The following is a 25,931-nucleotide window of genomic DNA, read 5'->3' on the forward strand; positions in this document are numbered from 1 at the left end:
TAGATGGCTAAGGGGGAAATGATCATTGTTTTGAGGGGTCAGGGGACTTGGAGGGCAGATTATTATTTGGATCATTTGTATGGACAGTGAAATCATTCAGGATGGCAGCAGGAGTTGGAGAAGAGAGGAACACTGTGGTCTAGGTACAAATTCTTCTGAGTGTAGGAATGAAGGTGTCAGGTCCTCAGCTATGCTGCCCACCAAGAAATGAGGCCATAGGTCCTCACAGAGACATATCTCCTCCCTCACTTTTAGAGTTGCTACCCCAGAACCCTTCCCTCCAGTAAACCCTCATCCATTCCACAGCCCACAACACCAGAGGCACTTCACAAGGTTGGGATCTTAAGAAGATCTTGTAGGGGAAACCTCACAATGCCTTCCTCTCCTCTTTTGTAAGCAGCAAGAGAAGTCTTTATTATTAATAAGGATTTATTAACTTAGAAAAAGTTTCATTCAGAGCTAGACACCTCCTTGGTTGTAGCTAGAAATCAAGATGTGTTTCGAAGCTGCTGAGGGCTTCTTCACTGGAAGCAAGGCTCTTTCAGTGAGGCCAAGTCCAGGGTCTTAAGGTAAAGGAAGTACAAGGATAGCAGCTCTTAAAGGTGTGAGACAATGAGAACAAAGGCAGTTTCACTTCTTGGAAAGGGCTCAATAGTGGGCAGGGACAGTGTCCAGGGCTTCTTCAGGTTCTCGGGTGATGTCCACATTCTGAGAGGAGAGAGCCCAGGATTAATAGGAAGGAGCCAGCACTGTAGAGCCCCAGCCCCTTCCCTGCCTCTTGTTCTCACTGCCAGGCTCTCCTCCTTCAGCCAGGCCTTGATCCTTACATTTTTCTCAGGCAAGCCTCTGGGGAATCTCAACTTGAGGACTTTTGGGTAGGCATTGCTGTAGCCCTGCATCTCAATGGCACCTCAGGCCTGGGCCACAGTTCCTGCATTTTTTGGTGCTGGTTATTCTACCTGTTGGTACGAGACACTCAAGCTCTGTGGGATTGGGCCAGCCTTTCTGTGCAGGTGGGTGCTTTTACCATGTGCCAACTTAGGCCACAGAGCCCCTCACCTACCTCAGGTTTCTCCCGGTGTGTGTTTACGGCTTCCACGTTCAGGTAGATGGACTCCACTTTGCAGCCTCAGAAAAGAACAGCCAGTCCATCCATAAGCCCCCAAGGTAAGCACAAATATTCCCCAAGGTGTCATTCACTCCCTCACCTATCACTACCTGTACCCCCAGTTCCACACCATGTAGATTGTGACTGCTCTGCAGGAAAGGGAATGTAGATCTGCTGAGTGATGTATGGGGAAGACACCAGATCTAAGAGAAGCCAGTGAGGTATCTTCTCAGCTGCCCCTAATAGTCTCAGAGTTCTCTGAGCCTCAGTTGCTCAAATGGGAATAGGAAGGAGATGAGAATAGATGATCCCTAAGGACTCCCCCCAAGTCTTGTGCTCTGTGAGATAGCAATCTAATGTATATAATAGTGGTAGAGCCCTATAGATCTTCTAAGCTGTGTTAAGTGCTGAAGTGGTGGAAAAGCCTTGGAGATACTGCCTTGGGACAATGAGTCCCAGGTAAAATTTATTTAGAGGACAGGGATGCCTGGGTGGCTCAGTGGTTGAGCCTTTGCCTTCATCTCAGGGCATGATCCTGGGTCTGGGGATGGAGTCCAGCATTGGGCTTCCTGCAAGGAGCCTGCTTCTTCCTCTGACTGTGTCTCTGCCTCTCTCTCTGTCTCTCATGAATAAATAAATAAAATCTTAAAAAAAACTTATTTAGAGGACAAAATGGTTATGGCATCAACAGAGGTCTGGAAGTTCACAAGGGAGTTCTGGGAGCCTGAAGATAAAGGAGAGTGGTATCACTGGGGCCCGGGGCTGGCAGAGGAAGCCCAATGCCTATGGAAGTCCCCTTTAGCTCCAGCCCTGTAGACCACAACCTACTCTGGGCTTCAGCACACTGTCTTTCCTATTCATACCTTAGAAGATATTTGAGTCTGTCTCTTCCCTGCTTATGAATATTTCATAGCAAACTAATGTCCCAAGAAAGAGTCTAAACTGACCAGACCAATCTTTGAGCTCTTTCTTTGATCTGGTCCTGACCTACACTAATTCCTCTGGTCCCCTTCATGTACCTTCTCTTTTACAGCTTAGTGTTCCATGCTTGGTGCTTTGATAGAGCCAAAGAAAGTTTAGGGCAGCTCCAGGACTTAGAGGCCATCCTAGTTCTTCCCTGTTTTCATCCTATTATTGCCAATTCTTATTTCACCAGGACTTACAATTATCCACCCCAGAAACTACCCCCATTACTCTCTTGGGCAAACGGTATACACTGGAAGCATGCTCATGCCTTCTATGTGTCTTTCCACAGATGAGGGTGGAGGCACTCACCATAAGCCACAGGTGTGAGTTTAAGCACTGTGTGCAAAGGACACTTGAGATATGGCAGTTCATCTGGAAAGGAGGATAAAGTAGCCATCAGAGAAAGGGTACTGGGGAGGGTACCATTCCTCAGGCCTCCTCTGCCATACCCCTTTCCTTATGGTCAGCTTCATTAGGGTTACACTCCCCCACTCTGTGAGCAGTGCTGAGAGCAGGGTGGGTAGTAAGGAAGAATGCAGAAGGGTGTCCTCTAGAGCAGAGAGGAAGGAGGACCTTGGGGAACGTGGAAAGACTGTGAGTTCTCCAGGAGGGACAGGATGGTCATCTGGGATGTGGACTATCTCTTCACTCACAGGGCAAACATGAAACCAAGGCAGACCTTCCTCCTGCCCTCAGCCTCAGGCCTTCCACAGGGTCTTTTAGTATGAAGGCCCACAACTTTGTCCTGGCAAGTATTTTCTGAGACCTTGCTATGTACCAAGGCCCTTGAATAGGTGTACATGTACCTTGGCAGCTCCCACAATTTTCTCTCCAGCCCAGGCCTGCATTCTCTGACTCCTCTCACACTTGTCAATAGGCATTTCTCTATTCACTTGTTTCCAGTTGTTGACTGTTTATTATTCATAAAGTTGTTTTGAATATTCACATACCATTTATTAAATGCGCCTAGGTTTTCATTTATTAGACATCTCTGAGAGGAAGAAATGATCAGGCCCATTCCATGGATGAAGAACTAAGGCTCTGAGAGGACACTTGTCCCATGTCACAGTCAGGAAGCAGCAGCACTGGGACTTGAACCTAAGACCCTCTGAGGCTAAATGCATGCTCTGCCCCCTGCAGCCAGCTGCCACTGCCTTGGAGGGGCTCAAAGGGTTGTGGGAGTGACACTCCCAGCTCTCACTACTCTCCAACAACAGCCCTCTCACCCACCCAGAGTGCCCTTACCACTTCCCATCTTCCTTCAATGAGCCAGAACCAAACCTCACATGGCTTCCCTGCCCTCAAGGTTCATCCTGGGCTTTTAAGGCTGCCACTACACTCCTGGCTTCCTGAGACATCAGGTTGGCGATATCCTGGGCATCCATCCTGCTCCTCCTCCTCATCTTTGTCATCATAATTGTCAGGCCCTGGGGGCCCAGTGCTTTGGGTACAAGATCTCATTCTATCTTTGCCAATACTCTACAGGGGTTACTGATCCACATGGCACACATAACAAAATGGACTCAGAGAAGGCAAGTGACTTGCCTGAGGTCTCTGACTTAGCTCTGCCACCACCTGGACAAGTTACCTTGGCCCAGCCTTTTCTTTCTCTGGCCCTCAGAGTTCCTACCTCTCCCAGCACAAAATTAATTTAATTTATTTAAACATCATTATTGTTCTCCCCATTTTACAGATGAGGAAATTGAGGTCAGAGAGGCTTAAGTAATTTGCCAAAGCTAGTATGTGACAGAGCAAGAATTTGAACTCAAGAATTTTTGTTCTAGATGCTGTGCTCTTAGATACTAAGATATAAACTACAGACAGCTGGTGTCAGGATCCCAAATCTTATCCAGCTTCTTGTGCCAGGAACAGAGAGGAGTGTGGTACCTGAGCTCTTATCCAGGAAGTAGGCAAGGAGGCATCGCATGACAGCCTGGTGGCAGATCACCAGTACATTTTCCTGCCGTTCTAGCTCCATTATAACTGGCTCCAGACGCTGAACCAGATCTTCATAGGACTAAGAATGACAGAAATTTTGGGTAAAAAAAGGTAGATGAGGAGATTTGCTCGGAGAACAACTCAGGACTAGGAATCAGGAAAAGTTGGTTCCGGCACAGCTGTTTTTGACCCAGTAGTATGATGTTAAGTCATGCAATTCATTTTTAGTGTCTTAGTTTCTCATCTACTAAATGGGAGCATTCAATACAGTGGACTAAATAACAACAATAATAAAACTTCTCAATATAAAATTCCTAGAAAAGCTAGATAAAATAAATGTTTGGCCTGCCGTACTCTCAAAAAAATAAAGGCAACATGAATGTAGGGTTCCAAACTGGAGAAAAACTTGGAATAAAAATAAAGATAGAGAGAGGTAAGTGGATGTTGCCTTGGGGGCATTTATCAATCACAGTAAATGAGAGGCTTGAGATTTTAAAACCTTATAGAGACAGAAGGCAATACCTTAGATGTTTGCAAGGTGGAGAATTGGGACTGAACTTTTCACGCAAATCTGAGACCTTCAAAGGGCTACATCCTTAGTAGAAGTGTAAACTAGAAATATATATCCACAGGCAAAAGGAAACAATGACATTTATCTGCCTCTAGGTGGAAAAATAGGAAAATCTTCCTATAATAATACATTAACCACAAGCCTACCATCAGGTGGGTTTGTGGTTCAGATTTACAATATTCATGTGTTTTAGAAAATGCTAAGATGGGGGTTTAATAAAAAGCAATTTTAAGTCATTAGTTACCAGAAGTGTCTGGAAGAAGCAAAGGGAAATTATCTCTGGATCCTCTCAACTTAGTCTGTGCAGAATTCTTATATACAAAATTTACCAAACTGTAGCTCACATAACATGCAAGGGAAATAAGCTATCACAAGTGAAAATAAACAGAAACAATGAGAGGAGAACCTTAAAAACTTAAGATAAAGGATCCACAATATAAAATAAATATGTTTGAAATTTATAAAGAAATAAAAGATGGAATAAAAATCTGAGGAAGAAGTAAAATGCTATTAAATATATGATGTAGATTTGAAATAAACATAATAGAATTTGTATAAATGAAAAATGCATTTATTAAAATTGAAAACTAAATGGATTGAGTAAACAAAAGTTTAGATACAACTTAGGAAATAGTGATTTGGAAGATAGAGCTGAAGAAATTACTCAGAAGGCAGCAAAGACATAAAAAATAAGAAGTTAGGAAACATGAAAAAAGGATAAAGACAGAATGTCTGAGGGTTTCTAGAATTGAGGAAGAATCCCAATTCTCAAATTTAGGAAGTCTAACTAATCATAAGCAAAATAAATGAAAAAAATGTTCAGATATATCTGAGTGGAACATGAAAGCAATGAAGATAAAAGATCTTAATAGCAGTCTTAGGGAAGGTAAACAACAATTAGACTGACTATAGACTTCTTAGTCACATTAGAAGCCAGATGGCAATGATGGTGGGGGAGGAGTTAAGATGGTGGTGAAGTACAGGGACCATGGGCTTTCCTCATTCCTTGAACACATATTTATGGAGGTCAGATCCCTTGGGACACCCAAGGAACTGATCTGAGTATTGGAAGAAAGATTTCTACAGTTTGAGGGAGATAGTATGACAGGTTTATTTCAACAAAAACAACAACAACAACAAAAATCAAAGCATACCTAAAGGTTCAAATGTTCCCCACTGCAAACAAGGAGGAACTCTGCAGAGGACTGACCAGCAGGAAAGGACAGCCAAAACATCAGAGTGCACACAGCATATATCAGAAACACTTTCTGAAGTGCCAAGCCCTGGACATTGTATGGCTGCTTTTTAAATATAGCATTACTCTCAGGTGCAGGAAACAAAACAAGCTTTCATAACATGCAAAAGACAGAAATGTAACCAAAATGACAAGATGGAGGAGCTCTCCTCAAAACAAAGTTCAAGAAGAAATTACAGTCATGGACTTACTAAAAACAGATGTAGGCAATATATCTGAACAAGAATTTAGAACGCTCATGCTCATAATATTACTAGCTGGGCTTGAAAAAAAAAGCATAGAAGACACAAGAGAAATCCTTGCTACAGAGACAAAGGGCCTAAAAACTAGTCAAGCTGAAATGAAAAATGCTATAACTGAGATGCAAAACAGACTGGATATAATCACAAAGAGGATTGAAGAAGCAGAGGAAAGAATAGGTGATATAAAAGATACAATTATGGAAAATAATGAAGCTAAAAAAAGGCAAAGAAAACTAGTAGATCATAAAGGTAGGCTTAGGGAACTCAGCATTTCCAAATAGCACAAGAATATTTGTATCATAGGAGTCCCAGAAGAAGAGTGGGAAAAGGGTGCAAAAGGTTAATTTGAACAAATTATAGCTGAGAACTTCCCTAATCTGGGGAAAGAAACAAGCACTTGAGCACAAGAGGCACAGAGAACTCCCCTCAAAATCAACAAAAACAGGTTGACACCATGACATATTATAGTGAAACTTACAAAATACAAAGACAGATAATTCTGAAAGCAGTAAGGGGCAAAAGGTCCTTAATCTACAAGGGTAAACACGTAAGGTTACCAACAGAGTTGTCCATGGAGACCTGGCAGACCAGAAAGCAGTGGAAGGAAATTGCTAAGTGGGTAAAATATGTGCTAAGTGGGTAAAATATGCAGCTAAGAATACTTAATCCAGCAAGATTATAATTCAGAATAAAAGAGTTAAAGAGGTTCTAAGACAAGTGGGGACTGGGTGGCTCAGTCAGTTAAGAGTCCAACTCTTGGTTTTGGCTTAGGTCATGGCTCATAGGTTGTGAGACTGACCTGCAAGTCAGGCTCCAAGATAAGTGGGAAGTCTGCTTGAAGATTCTCTCCCTATGCCCCTTCCCTGACTTGCTCAACTCTCTCTCTAAACACTAAAACTAAATCAGCCCTGCAACAAATATTAAAAGGGATAGTTTGAGTGGGGAGAGAGCCCTAAAGCAAGAAAGAACACAAAGGAACAGAGATAGCTATAGAAATAGCAATTTTACAGATAATACAATGGTGCTTAATTCATGTCTTTCAACAATTACTCTGAATGTAAATGCACTAAATACTCCAATCATAAGACATAGGGTATAAGATATCAGAATAAATAAAAAAAATAAGATCCACTGATATGCTGCCTACAAGAGACTCATTTTAGAACCAAAGACACCTTCAGCTTGAAAGTGAGGGTGTAGAGAACCATTTATCATGGTAATGGACATCAAAGGAAAGTTGGAGTAGCCATCCTTATATCAGACAAACTAGATTTTAAATGAAGGACTATAATAAGAGATAAAGAAGGGCATTGTATCATAATAAACGGGTCTATCCAACAATAAGATCTAACAATTGTAAATATTTATGCCCCTAACTTGGGAGCAGCCAAATATATAAATGAGTTAATAACAAAATTTTAAAAAACCTCATTGATAATAATACAATAATAGTAGGGGATTTTAACACCCCACTCTCAACAATGGAAAGATCATCTGAACAGAGATCAACAAGGAAACAAGGGATTTGAATGGCACAGTGGACCAGATGGACTTCACAGATACATTGATAGTATTTAACTCTAAAACAGCAGAATACATATTCCGTTCAAGTGCACGTGGAACATTCTTGAGAATAGACCTCATACTGGGAAACAAATCAGGCCTCAACTGGTACAAAAATTTTGAGATAATACCATGTATATTTTCAGACCACAATGCTATGAAGCCTAAAGTCAATAACACGAAAAAAATTTGAAAGGGCCACAAATACAGGGAGGCTAAGAACATCCTACTATAGAATGAATGAGTTACCAGGAAAGTAAAGAGGAATTAAAAAAAATACATGTATATAATGGAATATTACTCAGCCACTAGAAATGACAAATACCCACCATTTGCTTCAACGTGGATGGAACTGGAAGGTATTATGCTGAGTGAAATGAGTCAATAGGAGAAGGACAAACATTATATGGTCTCATTCATTTGGGGAATATAAATAATAGTGATAGGGAATAGAAGGGAAGAGAGAAGAAATGGGTAGGAAATATCAGAAAGGGAGACAGAACATGAAGACTCCTAACTCTGGGAAACGAACTAGGGGTGGTGGAAGGGGAGGAGGGCGGGGGTGGGGGTGAATGGGTGACAGGCACTGAGGGGGGCACTTGATGGGATGAGCACTGGGTGTTATTCTATATGTTGGCAAATTGAACACCAATAAAAAATAAATTTATAAAAAATAAAAAATAAAAATAAATAAAAACAAAAAATACATGTAAGCAAAAGAAAATGAAAACACCAGGGGAATTCTACCAAACATTTAAAGAAGAAATAATAACTATTCTACTGAAGCTGTTTCAAAGGATAGAATTGAACAAAAACTTCTAAACTCCTTCAATGAGGCCAGTATTACCTTGACCCTAAAACAAGACAAATACCTGATCAAAAAGAATTACAGATCAATATTCCTGATGAATATGGATATCAAAATACTCACTAAGAATATTTACTATGACCAAGTGGGATGTATTCCTGGGATGCAAGTGTGGCTCAACACTGACAAATCAATCATTGTGATAGATCACATTAAAGAAAGAAAAGACAAGAACCATGTGATCCTCTCAATTGATGCAGGAAAAGTATTTGACAAAATACCGCATCTTTTCTTCATTAAAACTCTTCAAAGTGTAGGGATAGAGAAAACATACCTCAATATCATAAAAGCCATCTACAAAAAGCCCATAGCAAAAATAATTCTCAATGGGGAAAAACTGAGAGATTTTTCCCTAAGGTCAGGAACACGACAGGGATGCCCACTCTCACTGCTGTCGTCCAACATAGTACTAGAAGTCCTACCACCAGCAATCAGACAAAAAAAGATATAAAAGGCATTCAAATTGGCAAAGAAGAAGTCAAACTCTCACTCTTTGTAGATGACATGATATTGTATGTGGATAACCCAAAAGACTATACCCCAAAGTTGGTAGAACTCAAACAGCAACTCAGCAACATGGCAGGATACAAAATTAATACACAGAAATCAGTGGCATTTGTATACACTAACAATGAGACTGAAGAAAGAGAAATTAAGGAATCAATCCAATTTACAATTGCACCAAAAATCATAAGATACCTTGCAATAAACCTAACCAAAGAGGTAAAGGATCTGTTCTCTAAAAACTACAGAGCACTAATGAAAGACATTGAGGAAGATGCAAAGAGATGGAAAAAACATTCCAAGATCATGGATTGGAAGAACAAATATTGTTAAAATGTCTATACTCTCCAGAGAAATCCACATTCAATGCAATCCCTATCAAAATATCATGGACTTTTTTTTTTTTTGCAGAGTTGGAACAAATAATCTGAAGATTTACATGGAACCAGAAAAGACGCTGAATAGTCACAGCAATGTTGAAAAAGAAAACTGAAACTGGGGGGTATCACAAAGCTACATTATAAAGCTGTGATCATCATAACCTTTGAGATGCAGCAAAGACAGTCCCAAGAGAAGTATGTAGTTATACAGGCTTCCTCAAGAATCAAGAAAAATCTCAAATACACCTGAAAGAGCTGGAAAAGAACAGCAGATAAAGTCTAAGTCCAGCAGGAAAAGGGAAATAATAAATATGAGCATAAATCAATGATAGAAAAATAAAAACAGTAGAACAGATCAACAAAACTAGGAGCTGGTTCTTTGAAGGAATTTATAAGATTCATAATCCCCTAGCTAGACTTATCAAAAAGAAAAGAAAAAGGACCCAAATAAATAACACAAGCAATACTGGAGAAATACAAACAGTTATAAGAGAATATTATGAGCAAATATATGCCAATGAATTAGGCAATCTGGAAGAAATGAATGCATTACAAGAAACATATAAACTACCAAAACTAAACCAGGAAGAAATAGAAAACCTGAACAGACTCATGCATAGCCAGGAAAGAAATCGAAGCAATAATCAGAAATATCCCAAAGCAGGGTTGGATGGCTTCCCAGAGGAATTCTACCAAACTTGAAGAAGAATTAATACCTATTTTTCTGAAGCTGTTTCAAACATAAAAAAAGGAAGGAGACTTCCAAACTTATTCTATGAGGCCAGCATTACCTTGATCCCCAAACTAGATAAAGGCCCCACCAAAAAGGAGAATTACAGACCAATATCCATGATGAACATGGATGCAAAAATTCTCACCAAGATACTACTCAATAGGATCCAACAGTACATTAAAAGGTTTGTTCATCATGACCAAGTGGATTTATTCCTGGGATGGAAGGGTGGTTCAACATCTGCAAATCAATCAACGTGATACACCACATTGACAAAAGAAAGGACAAGAACCATATGATCCTTTTAATAGATGCAGAAAAAGCATTTGACAAAATGCAACATATTTCTTGTTAAAAATTCTCCACAGTGTAGGGATAGAAGAAATATACTTCAATATCATAAAAGCCTTATAAGAAATACACATAGAGAATATCAACCTCAATGGGGAAAAACAGAGCATTTCCCCTAAGCTCAGGAACCTGACAGGGATGTCCACTCCCACCAGTGTTGTTCAACATAACACTAGCCTTCCAAAAGAAAGAAAAGGCACCCAAAAAGAAAGAAAAGGCATCCAAATTGGCAAAGAAGAAACCAAATATACACTCTTCGCAGATGACATGACACCCTATCTAGATAACCCAAAATACTCCCCTCCCCCCAAATTGCTAGAACTGATACAGGATTTCAGTAAAGTGACAGGATATAAAATCAAAGCACAGAAGTCAGTTGCATTTCTTTACACTAACAATGAATTTATAGAAAAGGGAATCAAAGGAATCAATCTCAATTATAATCACAGCAAAAATATAAGACACCTAGAATAAACCTAACCAAAGAGGTAAAAGATCTGTACTCTGAAAACAATAGAATATTTATGAAAGAAATTGAGTAAGTCAAAGAAATGGAAAAACTCCATACTCATTGATTGGAAGAACAAATACTGTTAAAATGTCTATGCTATGCAAAGTCATCTACATGTTCAATGCAATCTCTATCAGAACACCATCAGCATTTTTTACAGAACTGGAACAAACATGAAATTTTTATGTAATCATAAAAGATCCCAAATAATCAGAGGAATGTTGAAAAAGAAAACCAAAGCTGGTGGTATCACAATCTGGACTTCAAGCTGTATTACAAAGCTGTAATCATCAGGACAGTATGGTACTGGCACAAAAACAGACACATAGATCAATGGAACAGAATAGAGAACCCAGAATTGGTCACCCAACTCTGTGTTCAACTAATCTTTGACAAAGCAGGAAAGAATATCCAATGGAAAAAAGATGGTCTCTTCAACAAATGGTGTTGGGAAAACTGGACAGCAACATGCAGAGGAATGAAACTGGATCACTTTCTTACACCATACACAAAGATAAACTCAAAATGGATGAAAGATCTATATGTGAGACAGGAATCCATCAAAATCCTAGAGGAGAACACAGACAGCATGCTCTTTGATCTTGGCTGTGGCAATTTCTTGCTAGACATGTCTCTAAAGGCAAGGGGGAAAAAAGCAAAAGGGAACTATCGGGACTTCATCAGGATAAAATTCTTTTGCACAGTAAAAGAAACAGTCAACAAAACTAAAAGAAATCTATGGAATGGGAGAGGATAGTCACAAATATTTTATCAGATAAAGGGTTAGTATCCAAAATCTACAAAGAACTTATCAAATTCAACCCTCAAAAAACATACAAACAAAAAATCCAGTCAGGAAATGGGCAGAAGACATGAACAGTAATTTCTCCAAAGATGACATACAAATGACTAACACACACACACACGAACAAATGTTCAATGTCTCTTGGCATCTGGGAAATACAAATCAAAATCACAGTGAGATACCACCTCACACCTGTCAGAATAGCTGAAATTAACAACTAAGGAAACAATAGATGTTGGTGAGGATGTGGAGAAAGAGGAACCCTCTTAGGCTTCTGGTGGGAATGCAAACTGATGTAGCCATTCTGGAAAACAATACCGAGTTTCCTCAAAATGTTAAAAAAAAAAAAGAGTCATCCTATGACCCAGCAATTGCACTCTTAGGTATTTTATCCAAAGGATACAAAGATAGTGATTTGAAGGGGCTCATGCACCCCAATGTTTATAGCAGCAATGTCCACAATTGCCAGCCTATGGAAAGAGTTCAGACATCCATTGACAGGTGAATGGATAAAGAAGATATATATATATATATGTGTGTGTGTGTGTGTGTGTGTGTGTGTGTGTGTGTGTTTGTGTGTATTTCAGCAAATGAAATGAAAATCTTGCCATTTACAATGACATTAATGGAGCTAGAGGGTAGCTGAGTGAAATAAGTCAGTCAAAAAAGACCAATACCATATGATTTCATTTATATGTGAAATTTAAGAAACAAAACAGATGAACATAGGGAAAGGGAAGGAAAAATAAAATACCAGGAAATTGAGATGGAGGCAAACCATAAGAAACTTTTTACTATAGGGAATGAACAGGGTTGCTGGAGGGGAGGTGGGTGGGGGATGGAGTAACTGGATGATAAGCATTAAGAGGGCACTGGCAATAATGAGCACCTATATGCAACTCATGAATCTCTGAATTCTACCTCTCAAAATAATAATGCAGTATATATTAATTAAAATGTATTTAAATAAAAATTTTTTAAAAGCATGAAACAGATTATGTAACTTAAACAAACAAGTAAAATATCAGGATCAGGGAGCAAGATGGTGGAAGAGTAGGAGTTCTCAACTCACCTGGTCCCACCAACTTACCTAGATAACTTTCAAAACATCCTGAACACCTACAAATTCTACCTCAGATTTAAAGGGAGAACATCTGGAATGCTACAGAGAGAAAAGCTTTCGCTTTTAGCAAGGTAGGAAGGTGGAAATAAGGAAGAAAGAAAGAAAGAAAGAAAGAAAGAAAGAAAGAAAGAAAGAAAGAAAGAAAGAAAGAAAGAAAGAAAGAAAGGAATAATAAAGTTGGGGAGGGGAATGGCAAGGAGTCAGGCTAAAGTCGAGTAGCAAAAGCCTCCGGGACAGCAAAGCCCAGCCCTGGAGAAGCAGGAACTTTAAAAATCCGTGCCATATTTTTCCCGGACAGAAAAGTGCTTAGCAGGGAAATCAGGCCAAATCTCAGGAGGGGCAGTGAAGCCTCCAGATTCCCAGAGTCACTATTACAGGAAGTGCGCCCTGGGGAAAGCCCACCGCACACTGCAGACAGATTTTTGTAAAGGGCTGGAGCGTGAAGTCCTTGGAGCATTTGGGAGAAGCCAGTGGGTTAGGCAGGCCAGCTCCAGTGGCTGTGTCCCATTGCCTTCGGGAGCCGAGGCCCCTGGGATCACAGTTTCATCAGCACAGGGCCAAGGATCCCAGGACACCCAAGCAGACAAAGCCAAGAATCCTGCATTCCCCCTGGGACAGGCAGAAGAGGGGAGGGCACAGGACAGCAAGAACTCTCCTGCCGCTGGGCGCCCTGCAAGCTTTGGAGATCAGTATACCCGTGCTGGCCCCAGGAGCATCTAGGCCAGTGAGGACTGGGATACTGAATTAGTTACTTGTGGGGAGCTGACTCCAGAGCTGGAAACCTGGCAGCCGCCATTGTTATTTTTCCTCCTTGTTTCACCTTGTGCCTGGGAAGGGTGGGGATGGCCCAGAATAAAGGTCTTACAGGAAAAAAGCTCTCACTGTGCCCAGCACCGCGCAGGGGTGGTGCATCTCTGCCCAGGCACAAACACCTGATAATCAGCACAGCCGAACCCTCCCCCAGAATACCAGCTGGAAGAACAGGGGAAGAGCAAGTTCTTGATCAAGCAGCACTGGAAAGCTCCAGGGCCAAGGGAATATTGAAGGAATATAGTATATAGAACTAGAGGGACCCCCCCACCTCTGTTTTTTAAACTGTTTTTTTTCCTTTTTCCATTACAACTGATTTTTATACCAGACTAAAATTTTCCAATATTTTTTCTCTTTTCACACCTTAACTACAATATTTTACCAGGTCTTCATTTTTAAGTTTCTCCCTTTTTTACTTTCATATTTCTATAATTACATGTCTTATACATATTTTTCATTTCTGGATTCCCTTCAACATACTCAAATTAATTTTGGGAGATACACGAGATATGAGGTTTTGTTTTGTGTTTTTTGTTTTCTCTGCCTCATTTTGTTCTACAATGGCGGAAGTTAATACCTTCTAAAATATGACCAGCATGCACCCAGAACAAAATGGAATACCGTGCTGGTTCATTCTGTGAGACTATAATCTCTCTTCATTCCCATTCTGCCCACCTCTTTTATCTTGTTTACATTTTGGTGGTCAATGGTGGGGCTTTCTACAAGTATTGCTGGTTTATATAAATTTGGATTTGGCCTTCTTCTAACATACAGAACTCAATACACTCAGAACCAAGAGGACTATCTTCTAGGACCCCTCAGGTAGACTATATTCTCCCTCTTATACAACTTCTTCACCACTACTATCTCCCAGTCCCCCCACCCATTTTTTTTCTTTTTCCTCTTTTTCCTCTTTTTTATCTTTTTCTTTTATTCTTCTTCTTTGGGATTTTTAGCCTTTTAGTTTTTACTACTTTGTTTTAAAATTTATTTTTTCACTCTAATGGTCCTTTTGTTTTATTTTGTTCTGATCTTCATTTTCATTTTCTGGTCTCTGACCTTGTCAAAAACATCGAGGGTGGAATTTACTTAGGTCGTGGTTGATATTTTTGACTCAGCCTACTCATGCAGCCATGCTGCACTGGACAAAATGGCTAGAAGGAAGAATTCAACACAAAAGAAAGAACTGGAAACAGTACTCTCGGCCACAGAGTTACAGAATAAGGATTTCAATGCGATGTCCGAAAGCCAATTCAGAAGCACAATTATGGCGCTATTGGTGGCTCTGGAATAAAACATAAAGGACTCTAGAGACTTCATTATTGCAGAATTTAGATCTAATCAGGCAAAAATTAAAAGTAAATTAAATGCGATGCAATCCAAACTGGAGGTCCTAACGACAAAGACAATGAGGTGGAAGAAAGAGTGAGTGACATAGAAGACAAGTTGATGGTAAGGAAGGAAGCTGAGGGAAAAAGAGAAAAACAAGAGACCATGAGAAAAGGCTAAGGCAAATAAATGATAGCCTGACAAGGAAGAAGGAAGAATCTATGTATAATTGAGGTTCCATAAGATGTTGAGAGGGACAGAGTGCCACAAAGTATATTGGAACAAATCATAGCTGAGAACTTCCTTCATTTGGGGAAGGAAACAGGCATTCAGATCCAGGATATAGAGAGGTCCTCCCCCCAAATCAATAAAACTGTTCATCACCTCGACATTTAATAGTGAAACTTGCAAATTCCAAAGATAAAAAGAAAATCCTTAAAGCAGCGAGAGGCAAGAGATTCTTAACTTATATGGGGAGAAAGATTAGATTAACAGCACACCTCTCCACAGAGACCTGGCAGGCTAGAAAGGGCTGGCAGGATATATTCAGGGTCCTAAATGAGAATAACATGCAGCCAAGAATACTTTATCCAGCAAGGCTCTCATTCAGAATAGAAGGAGAGATAAAGAGCTTCCAAGATAGGCAGAAACTGAAAGAATATGTGACCACCAAACCAGCTCTGCGAGAAACATTAAGGGGGACCCTGTAAAACAAAGATGAAGCCCAAAGAAATAATCCACAAAACAGGGACTGAATAGGTATTATGATGACACTAAATTCATATCTTTCAATAGTTACTCTGAATGTGAATGGGCTAAATGATCCCATCAAAAGAGAAGGGTATTGGACTGGATAAAAGAGCAAGACCCATCTATTTGCTGTCTACAAGAGACTCATTTTAGACCTAAGGACACCTACAGCCTGAAAATGAAAGGGTGGAGAACCACTTACCATTCAAATGGCTCTCAAAAGAAAGTTGGGGTAGCAATCCTCATATCAGATAAATTATAATTTATCCCAAGGACTAGTAAGAGATGAAACGGGACACTATATCATACTTTTTTAAAAAATAAGTTAATTTTTATTGGTGTTCAATTTACCAACATACAGAAAAACACCCAGTGCTCATCCCGTCAAGTGTCCCCCTCAGTGCCCGTCACCCATCCCCCCCCACCCTCCGCCCTCCTCCCCTTCCACCACCCCTAGTTCATTTCCCAGAGTTAGGAGTCTTTATGTTCTGTCTCCCTTTCTGATATTTCCCACACATTTCTTCTCCCTTCCCTTATATTCCCTTTCACTATTATTTATATTCCCCAAATGAATGAGAACATACACTGTTTGTCCTTCTCTGATTGACTTACTGCACTCAGCATAATACCCTCCAGTTCCATCCACATCGAAGCAAATGGTGGGTATTTGTCATTTCTAATGGCTGAGTAATATTCCATTGTATACATAAACCACATCTTCTTTATCCATTCATCTTTCGATGGACACCGAGGCTCCTTCCACAGTTTGGCTATTGTGGGCACTATATCATACTTAAAGGGTCTAACCAACAAGAGGACCTAACAATCATGAATATTTATGGCCCTAATGTGAGAGCTGGCAAGTATATTAATCTATTAATAACTAAGGTAAAGACATGCTTAGATAATAATATGCTAATAGTAGAGACTTCCACATGGCACTTTCTACAAATGACAGTTCTTCTAAGCACAACATCTCCAAAGAAACAAGGGCCTTAAATGATACACTGGACCAGTTGTATTTCACAGATATATACTGAACTTTCCACCTGAACACAACTGAATACACATTCTTCTCAAGTGCACATGGAACTTTCTCCAGAATAGGCCACATACTGGGTCACAATTCAGGTCTCAACTGATGCCAAAAGATTGGGGTTGTCCCATGCATATTTTTGGACAACAATGCTTTGAAACTAGAACTCAATCACATGAAGAAATTTGGAAGAAACTCAAACAGGTGGAGGTTAAAGAGCATCATATTAAAAGACAAATGGGTCAACCAGGAAATCAGAGAAGAATTAAAAAGATTCATGGAAACTAATGAAAATGAAGAAAGAACCATTCAAATACAGCAAAATCAGTCCTGAGGGGGAAATACATCACAAAACAAGCATGCCTCAAAAATTGAAAAAAACTCAAATACACAAGCTAACCTTGCACCTAAAGGAATTGGAGAAAGAAGAGCAAGTAAAACCTACACCAGGCAGAAGAAGGGAGCTAATAAAGATTTGAGCAGAATGCAATGAAATAGAGACCAGAAGAACTGTAGAAGAGATGAACAAAACCAGGAGTTGGTTATTTGAAAGAATTAATGAGAGAGATAAACCACTAGCTAGCCTTATTAAAAATAAAAAAGACTCAAATTAATAAAATCATGAATGAAAGAGGAGAGATCACAACTAGTACCAAGGAAATACAAATGATTGTAAAAATGTATTATGAGCAGATATATGCCAACAAATTAGTCAATCTAGAAGAAATGGACCCATTTTTGGAATACCACAAATTACCAAAACTGGAACAGGAAGAAATAGAAAACCAGAACAGGCCAATAACCAGCGAGGAAATTGAAGCAGCCATCAAAGACTTCCCAAGACACAAAAGTCCAGGACTAGATGGTTTTCCAGGGCAATTCTACCAAACGTTTAAGAAGAAATAATACCTATTGTACTAAAGCTGTTCCAAAGGATGGAAAGGGATGGAGTACTTCCAGACTTGTTTTATGAGGCCAGCATCACCTTCACTCCAAAACCAGACAAAGACTCCACCAAAAAGGAGAATTGTAGACCAATATCCCTGATGAACACGGATGCAAAAATTTTCAACAAGATACTAGCCAATAGGATCCAAACAGTACATTAAGAAGATTATTTAGTACGACCAAGTGGGAATTATCCCCAGGATGCAAGGATGGTTCAACACTCGTAAAATAATCAACATGATAGATCATATCAACAAGAGAAAAAACAAGAACCATATGATCCTCTCAATAGATGCAGAGAAAGCATTTGACAAAAATACAGAATCCATTCCTGATCACAACTCCTCAGAGTGTAGGGATTAGGGATAGGGGAAACATTCCTCAGTATCTTAAAAGCCATCTATGAAAAGCCCACAGCAAATATCATTCTCAATGGGGAAACACTGGGAGCCTTTCCCCTAAGAACAGGAACATGGCAGGGATGTCCACTCTCACCACTGCTATTCAACATAGTACTAGAAGGCCTAGCCTCAGCAATCAGGCAACAAAAAGAAATTAAAGGCATTCAAATTGGCAAAGAAGAGGTCAAACTCTCCAGCTTCACAGATGACATGATGTTGTACATAGAAAACCCAAAAGACTCCACCCCAAGATTGCTGGAACTCATACAGCAATTCAGCAATATGACAGGATACAAAATCAGTGCATAGAAATCAGTGGCATTTCTCTACACTAACAATGAGACTGAAGAAAGAGAAATTAAGGCATCAATCTCATTTAAAATTGTGTCCAAAATCATAAGGTACCTAGGAATAAACATAACCAAAGAGGTAAAGGATCTATACCCTAAAAACTACAAAACACTTCAAAATAAATTGAGGAAGACACAAAGAGATGGAAATATATTCCAGGACCATGGATTGTAAGAATTAATATTGTGAAAATGAAAAAAAAAAATATTGTGAAAATGTCTATGCTATTCAAGGCAATTTACACATTCAATAAAATCCCTATCAAAATACCATGAACTTCCTTCACAGAGTTGGAAAAAATAATCTTAAGATTTTTGTGGAATCACCATCAAAATCCTAGAGGAGAACACAGGCAACACCCTTTTTGAACTCAGCCACAGTAACTTCTTGCAAGATACATCCACGAAGGCAAAAGAAACAAAAGCAAAAATGAACTATTGGGACTTCATCAAGATAAGAAGCTTTTGCACAGCAAAGGATACAGTCAACAAAACTAAAAGACAACCTACAGAATGGTAGAAGATATTTGCAAATGACATGTTAGATAAAGGGCTAGTATCCAAGATCTATAAAGAGCTTATTAAACTCAACACCCAAGACACAAATAATCCAATCATGAAATGGGCAAAAGACATGAACAGAAATTTCACCAGAGAAGACATAGATATGGGCAGCAAGCACATGAGAAAATGCTCCGTATCACTTGGCATCAGGGAAATACAAATCAAAACCACAATGAGATACTACCTCACACCATTGAGAATGGTGAAAACTAATGCGACAGGAAACAAGTGTTGGAGAGGATGTGGAGAAAGGGGAACTCTCTTGCACTCTTGGTGGGAATGTGAAGTGATACAGCCACTCTGGACAACTGTGCGGAGGTTCCTCAAAGAGTTAAAAACAGAGCTACCCTACCACCCTGCAATTGCAGTGCTGGGGATTTACCCCAAAGATGCAGATGCAGTGAAATCCCGGGACAACTGTGCCCGAATGTTTATAGCAGCAATGTCCAGAATAGCCAAACTTGGAAGGAGCCAAGATGTCCTCCAGCAGATGAATCGATAAAGAAGATGTGATATTATATATATATCAGCCATTAGAAAGGGCGAATACCCACCATTTTGTGAGATGTGGATAGAACTGGGGGGTATTATGCTGAGAGATGTAAGTCATTCAGAGGAGGACCATCATTATATAGTTTCACTCATAAGGTGAGTATAAGAATTAGTGACAGAGATTATAGGGGAAGGGGGGCAAAGTGATTGGGAAAAATTAGAGAGAGTGAGAAAACATGACAGATTTCTAACTATGGGAAATGAACAAGGGGAATTGGGAAGGAGGTGGGGGGGGGGAGGGGGTGACTGGGTGGAAGGCACTGAGGAGGGCACTCAATGAGATGAGCACTGGGTGATATATATATATATATATATATATATATATATATATATATATATATATATATATATATAATATCAGGACCTGAATTATAAAGAAGGGAGAAAAATAGAAGTAAAAACTAAGCATAAAGATCTCAAAATAAAAGATATAAGCTCAATTCAATCAATAAAAGTAAATGGTAAATGTATCAGAATTACCATTCAAAAGACATGTATTTTCAGGTTGTATTAAAAACAACACAAGCAACAACAACATGAACTACAACAACTACAACAACAACAACAACAGCTGAGGTGCCTGGGTGGTTCATTCGGTTTGGCTTATTACTCTTGATTTTGGCTCAGGTCATGGTCTCTGGTTCATGGGATAGAGCCCCATGTTGGTCTCCATTCTCAGTGAGGAGTCTTCTCTCCCTATCTCTTTCCCTCTCTTTCTGCCCCTCCCCCTGATCATGCTCTCTATACCTCTAAAATAAAGTAAATAAAGCTTTTTAAAAAGGGACTACATGCTGTTTACATGGGATATAAAGCAAAAATACACAAGGAAGTTGAAAGTAAATGAATAAATAAAAATGAACTAGGTTGGGGGATCCCTGGGTAGCTCAGTGGTTTGGCCCCTGCCTTTGGCCCAGGGCGCAATCCTGGAGTCCCGGGATCAAGTCCCGCTTCGGGCTCCCGGGAGGGAGCTTGCTTCTCCCTCTGCCTGTGTCTCTGTCTATCATAAATAAATAAATAAATCTTAAAAAATGAACTAGGGAAATACTTACTAGAAAAAATATATAGCTATATTAATATTAGGTAAAATACATTTTCAGGCAAAAAACATTATTAGGGGGAAATATTATTATTCATAATAAAATATGCAAGTCCCTAATAAAATATAACTTTTTTAAACTTGTGTGCCTCAAAATATATAAGGGAAAATAAAGTCAAACTGACTTTATAATGTCATTTCTGAGAATGAGGATAAAAATGTGAAATTGCTTTGTAACACAGGATATCTATTGCTTTACCCTCCCTTGTGTCCTTCTTTTCTGATAATTATACCCAGAAATTTATATTGGAAATGGAGTATGAATGGGATGAGTACTGGGTGTTATTCTATATGTTGGCAAATTGAACACCAATAAAAAAAATTATAAAAAGAAGGAAATGGTGTATGACTAATAAATGCTTTAAGATGTGGAGCTCGCTAAATGGAGGCTGGATTAAAACAATGAGGATCCACCTGATATGGGAATAGGAAATTGACGGTCTGGCTCATGTGGTGGCAAATAATTTGGTTAGAATATTAGCCATTGTCCCTTGGGACTCCAACCTACTGTCCAGAGAGACTGGATCTTTAGGCAACTTGTCAATAAAATTACAGGAGTATGTTGAGTGAAAGGATACCAGAGACAAAATCTAGGATAAAGCCCTCCTGAAAGCAGATGGGAAATAAGCAGCAATTATTTAGCTTTAATAAAAGAGGAATCTGTTGCCTATTGCCATGAAACAGAGACAGCCAAGAGCCAGGTTATCATGTACCTTATGGGATGGCAACAAAATACACTTTAGTCCTTTTCTAAAGCTGTCCAGGGAACTATGGAATTCTGGGTATTGGAATGAAGATACTGGGAGAAGTTCTAGGTATCAGGCAACCCCTCCAAACCTTACCTCTCCCTTAGGATAGCGGTACCGATATTTATCTTGGTCCCGTAGTGCAAATTCTTCAGGATAGTGTTCCTGGATTTCTTCATAGGTCATCTCCTCACAGACACCCTGAGAAAAATCATTTGGGGACAAAAGTATTGCCAAAGTGAAATCCACACAGCCTTTACCATAGTTCTGAGGCCAATGATTGTGGAAAAGCAGAACACAAGCACCTGATTTTCTGTGAACAAAGCTCTATGTTTGTGCCTGTTGTCTGAGTATATGTGTGTGTGTGTGCACGCGCGCATGCATGTGCATGAGATGTGTGGATGTGTGAATGTGTTCAGTTTGAGTATATAGTATATGGTGGATACCTGTGTGTGGTGTTTCTCTATGATTGTCCCTATGATTTGTAGATATACGTTGTACATTTAAGTATGTATTTTATAAATATATGGGCTTAAGGATTTGAGACTGTGTGTGTATGTGTAGCACGCTGGTACATTTAAGGACATATGCCATATATTTATGTGTTTGTCTCAGTATTTGTAGTGTGTTTATTTGAGTGTGTGCGTACAGGGTGTCTGAGCATCAGGGATATGCCCACATGAATGTCTCTGTAGTCTTTCTCTCAGTGTGTCTGCGGCATGCATTTCTGTGAATGTTTCTGATTACGTCTCTGGTGTATATGTGTGAGTATCTGTGTGCCTACTATGCCTGAGGTTATGTGAAATTCATGGTACTATTTCTATCATGCCATGGTATGCCTCTCTGTGTCTGTGTGATGTAAGTATGTACAAAGACTGCATGTGTGTCTATGGTGAGTGTGTTCATATATATATCTCAAAGTGTGTCTCTGTGAGGTGTATGTATGTGCATGCATGATACAGGTTTAGGTTGGTAGATGTGTCTGAGAGGGATCCTATGTTAGACTAGCAGCAGGTATCTGTGAAGTGCATTTCTGTGAATATAGGCATATTTGTGATGGATACCTATGACTGTGTATGCAAGCACACACTTGTGTGCACATACATAGCAGTGCTCTTCTATTTTATAGCATTTTCCATCCCCTCTGTTCCTACCTCTGCTCCAGGACCTCTGGCAGGTAGAGAAACACATATCCACAGACATCTCAGAAGACAAGAGTTAATAAATCCCTAACAGTTTCAGAGTGGGCCCTGGGGAGATAGAGTCTCCTCACCCAAAGAAGGAATCTAGAGCTCAAGAGTGAGCTCCTTAGGAGCACATAAGAGCTTCCCAAGTTCACTGAAAAATTCCCGGAAATGAGGTGGGGGTGGGAAGCAATATTGGGTTTATAAGGTTTCCTTTTGATTGTGTGGATTCCAATTAGACTTTTCTGTAAGGGAGCAACAGTCTCTGGTTATTGTCTTTTGAATCATCTATTAACCTTTCTTTAGGGGTGAAGTTCACCCCTGCCATAGCCCACAATCAGCTCTGCAGTGTCAAATTTCTCTACTGATACTGTCTATGGGAGAAAGTGCACTCTACTGCATACACAAGGTCCTTCCAGATTGGCATTGATTTTCTATTTTGAGGCATGCTAGAAGCCTGTTGCCTGTGGAAATGACCATTGACTTCTTACTGACTTAAGGCAAATTACCCAACCTCTTCCAATTTTATTTTTCTCATCTGAAAAATGAGGAGGATTACAACTACCTCACAAAAATACTTTGAATATTAGAGATGATATATGTAAAAGAGACTAGTACAGAATTTACAAGGCTTTCAAGACTCAATCAGTGGAATTTATTATTAACATATTATTGATCATGGAAAATAAACCAGAAACTTAGGCATCATTCTAAATTATTACTTCTTCCTTACCCTTACCCTATAACAAATTTCTGTGATCCTATCTGCTAAATTTCTCAGAAAATCTATTCCTTTTTCTTCCCAGTCTTTACTGCTACCATCATAGCAGTTCTACACACACACACACACACACACACACACACAATCTATCTTCTTTGTTTATGCTACTCTCTACCTGACATACCATTCCTGATCCTCTCTACCTGGCTCACTGTTAATTAACTCTCAACTCAGCATCACTTCCTCCTGGCAGATCCTGGCTGAGTTTGATGCCCAGCCCTGACATCTGTGCATCCATGGTCTAACCTACCAGAGCCTATATCACAATGCTGTTTTGTATTTTGCTGTTTTTATTCCCCATCTACTCTGTTTTGACTGAAAATTCAGTGAAGACAAGAATCTCTTTGTCTCCACCATCCCAAAGCCTAAAACAAAGTAGCTATCCAATAAATGCTTATACCACATATAGGCCAGAAGCAAGCAGTGAATGATCTCTTATGATGAAGGGCTTATATATTTGCTTGAATGTATTTGATAGCAAATATATGTGACATGTAGAACAATACTGTATATTCCTTTTCTATATATATGTATCTATGTACATCTATAGCTGAGTACATGTGTATGTATGTAGAAATACATATATTTCTCTGTATTTATAGAAGTATATCTATAGGCAAGCAAGTTAACCTACCTACATGCAAGTTATTTATACTTGTGATAAAGCTTTTACTTTTAGGTCTAACAATCATAACCTGTGGACTGCAACCTGATGTCAGTATACCTATAGTTCAAGTGAGACAATGTGGGGGAAAAAATGCTTTTGCAAAGAGCACATGGGAATAAGTGAGACTGCCCTGTCATGAGGGTCGGACGGTATTTCTTCTTCATTCCATCTCCAATGCCACTACTCTGGTCCATCATTACCTCTTGCCTGGACTAATGCAGCCATCCCCATACTGATCTGCATGCTCATCCTGGCCTTCTTCCCACATAGTTTCCATGCATGACCAGAATGGTCTTCCATTTTTAAATTAATTAATTAATTATTTTTATTTACTTGTTTATATCAAGTATAGTTAACATACAGCACTATATTAGTTTCAGGTGTATGATATAGTGATTTAATAATTCTATACATTTCTCAGGGCTCATCAAGATAAGTGTACTCTTAAACTGTGTCTATTTCACTCATCCCCTGCCTACCTCCCCTCTGGCAACCACCAGTTTGTTTATTTAAGAGTCTGTCTTTTGTTTATCTCTTCTTTTTCCTTTGTTCATTTGTTTTTTTTTATTACATTCTACATATGAGTGAAATAATATGGTATTATTTTCTTTTTAAGAATGTGAGACACATTCAGGCCACTTCTCCTTGACTTAGACTACATCATTGGCTTCCCACTTTTAGGGCAGCATCTAAACACCTCAACATGAATTATAAAACTCCATGAACTGACTTCCTTTCCAACCTCATCTCCCTTATACTTCCCTTCTTACAACCTTTTGTCATAGGAGATGCAGTCTTATTTATGGCCTGCCTTTGGGCTCCATGAGGACAGGGAACATGTCTGTTCTGGCCTTCACTGGATCCCCAAAACACAGAACAGTATATGGTACATGGCCGGTTGTTGAGAAATATTTATTGAATTAATTGGGTTCTTCATAGGCACCAAAGCAGAGGCAATCCAGAAGATAAGCCCAGAGTCAAGTCCCATCAATCACCAAAAAATCCATCCCCCTCCATCTTACCGCATCAATTTCATTTAGGGCCTTCCACTGCTCATAGGGAACACCGAGGGCCTCCGCTGTTTGGATAGTCCTCTTCATGTGGCTGGTCCACACCTTCAGGGAGTTGATGCCTTGGGACTGAATGAAGTTAGCCAGGGCATAGGCATACTGGGTGGTGGGGTTGCAGAGGATGAGAAGACAGGAGAAAGAGAGAGATGAAAGAAGATAGAGTAGCTGTGAGATCTGCCACAAATGAAATCATGATGAACAAGAAAGAATAGAATTTAAATGTTCCAGTTTATAAACAAGGACATGACAAGGATCAGGGGAATAGAAGAGGATACGTGTGTTTATGTGTGTGTGTGTGTGTGTGTGTGTGTGTGTGTGTGTTCATTGATGCTTGCTTATTAAACCCCTTAGTTATTCATTTAAATTGCCCACCTCTGGCATTTGTGGAGCCTGGGAGTACAAATGGAGGCATTCTACCCAGATGACCTCCCTTCTCTTCCCATTTCTGCCTCCATCCTGCACTTATAGGTGCCTTGAGTACATGTTTATAGATAACCCAGTCACATGACCAAGTTCTGTCCACACCCTATTTCCACTGATTCCCATGATCCACAAACAGCGACCCCTTGGCCACTCCTTTACCTAAGGGTAAACATTACTGTAATGTGGCCTGCTCTCAGGTGGACAGACTCTTGGATAGGCCCACACAGTCATGGAAAGCAGATGCCAGGGCAGAAGGGAAAGGGATTCTGGGTTCTGGGTACTCAGAGTATGGTCTAGAAGTAGAGG

General features: G+C 39.7%; 1 protein-coding gene across 4 annotated transcripts in view; it reads right to left on the minus strand.

The window, feature by feature from the left end:
- Positions 1 to 411: 411 nt before the first annotated feature.
- Positions 412 to 25,931, minus strand: part of PFKFB1 (6-phosphofructo-2-kinase/fructose-2,6-biphosphatase 1) — a 70,065-nt gene continuing 44,545 nt past the window's right edge. For all 4 annotated transcript variants that reach the window (XM_041740726.1, XM_041740727.1, XM_041740725.1 and 1 more), the window contains 6 exons: positions 25,155 to 25,301; positions 21,597 to 21,701; positions 3,962 to 4,091; positions 2,384 to 2,446; positions 1,064 to 1,128; positions 412 to 708 (listed from right to left, as the gene is read on the minus strand). In XM_041740726.1, coding sequence (XP_041596660.1) covers positions 649 to 708; positions 1,064 to 1,128; positions 2,384 to 2,446; positions 3,962 to 4,091; positions 21,597 to 21,701; positions 25,155 to 25,301 — 570 coding nt within the window. In that variant the 3' untranslated portion in view covers positions 412 to 648. The remainder of the gene's footprint in view (positions 709 to 1,063; positions 1,129 to 2,383; positions 2,447 to 3,961; positions 4,092 to 21,596; positions 21,702 to 25,154; positions 25,302 to 25,931) is intronic.

Source organism: Vulpes lagopus, chromosome X, assembly GCF_018345385.1.
Source record: "Vulpes lagopus strain Blue_001 chromosome X, ASM1834538v1, whole genome shotgun sequence".
Lineage (NCBI taxonomy): Eukaryota > Metazoa > Chordata > Mammalia > Carnivora > Canidae > Vulpes > Vulpes lagopus.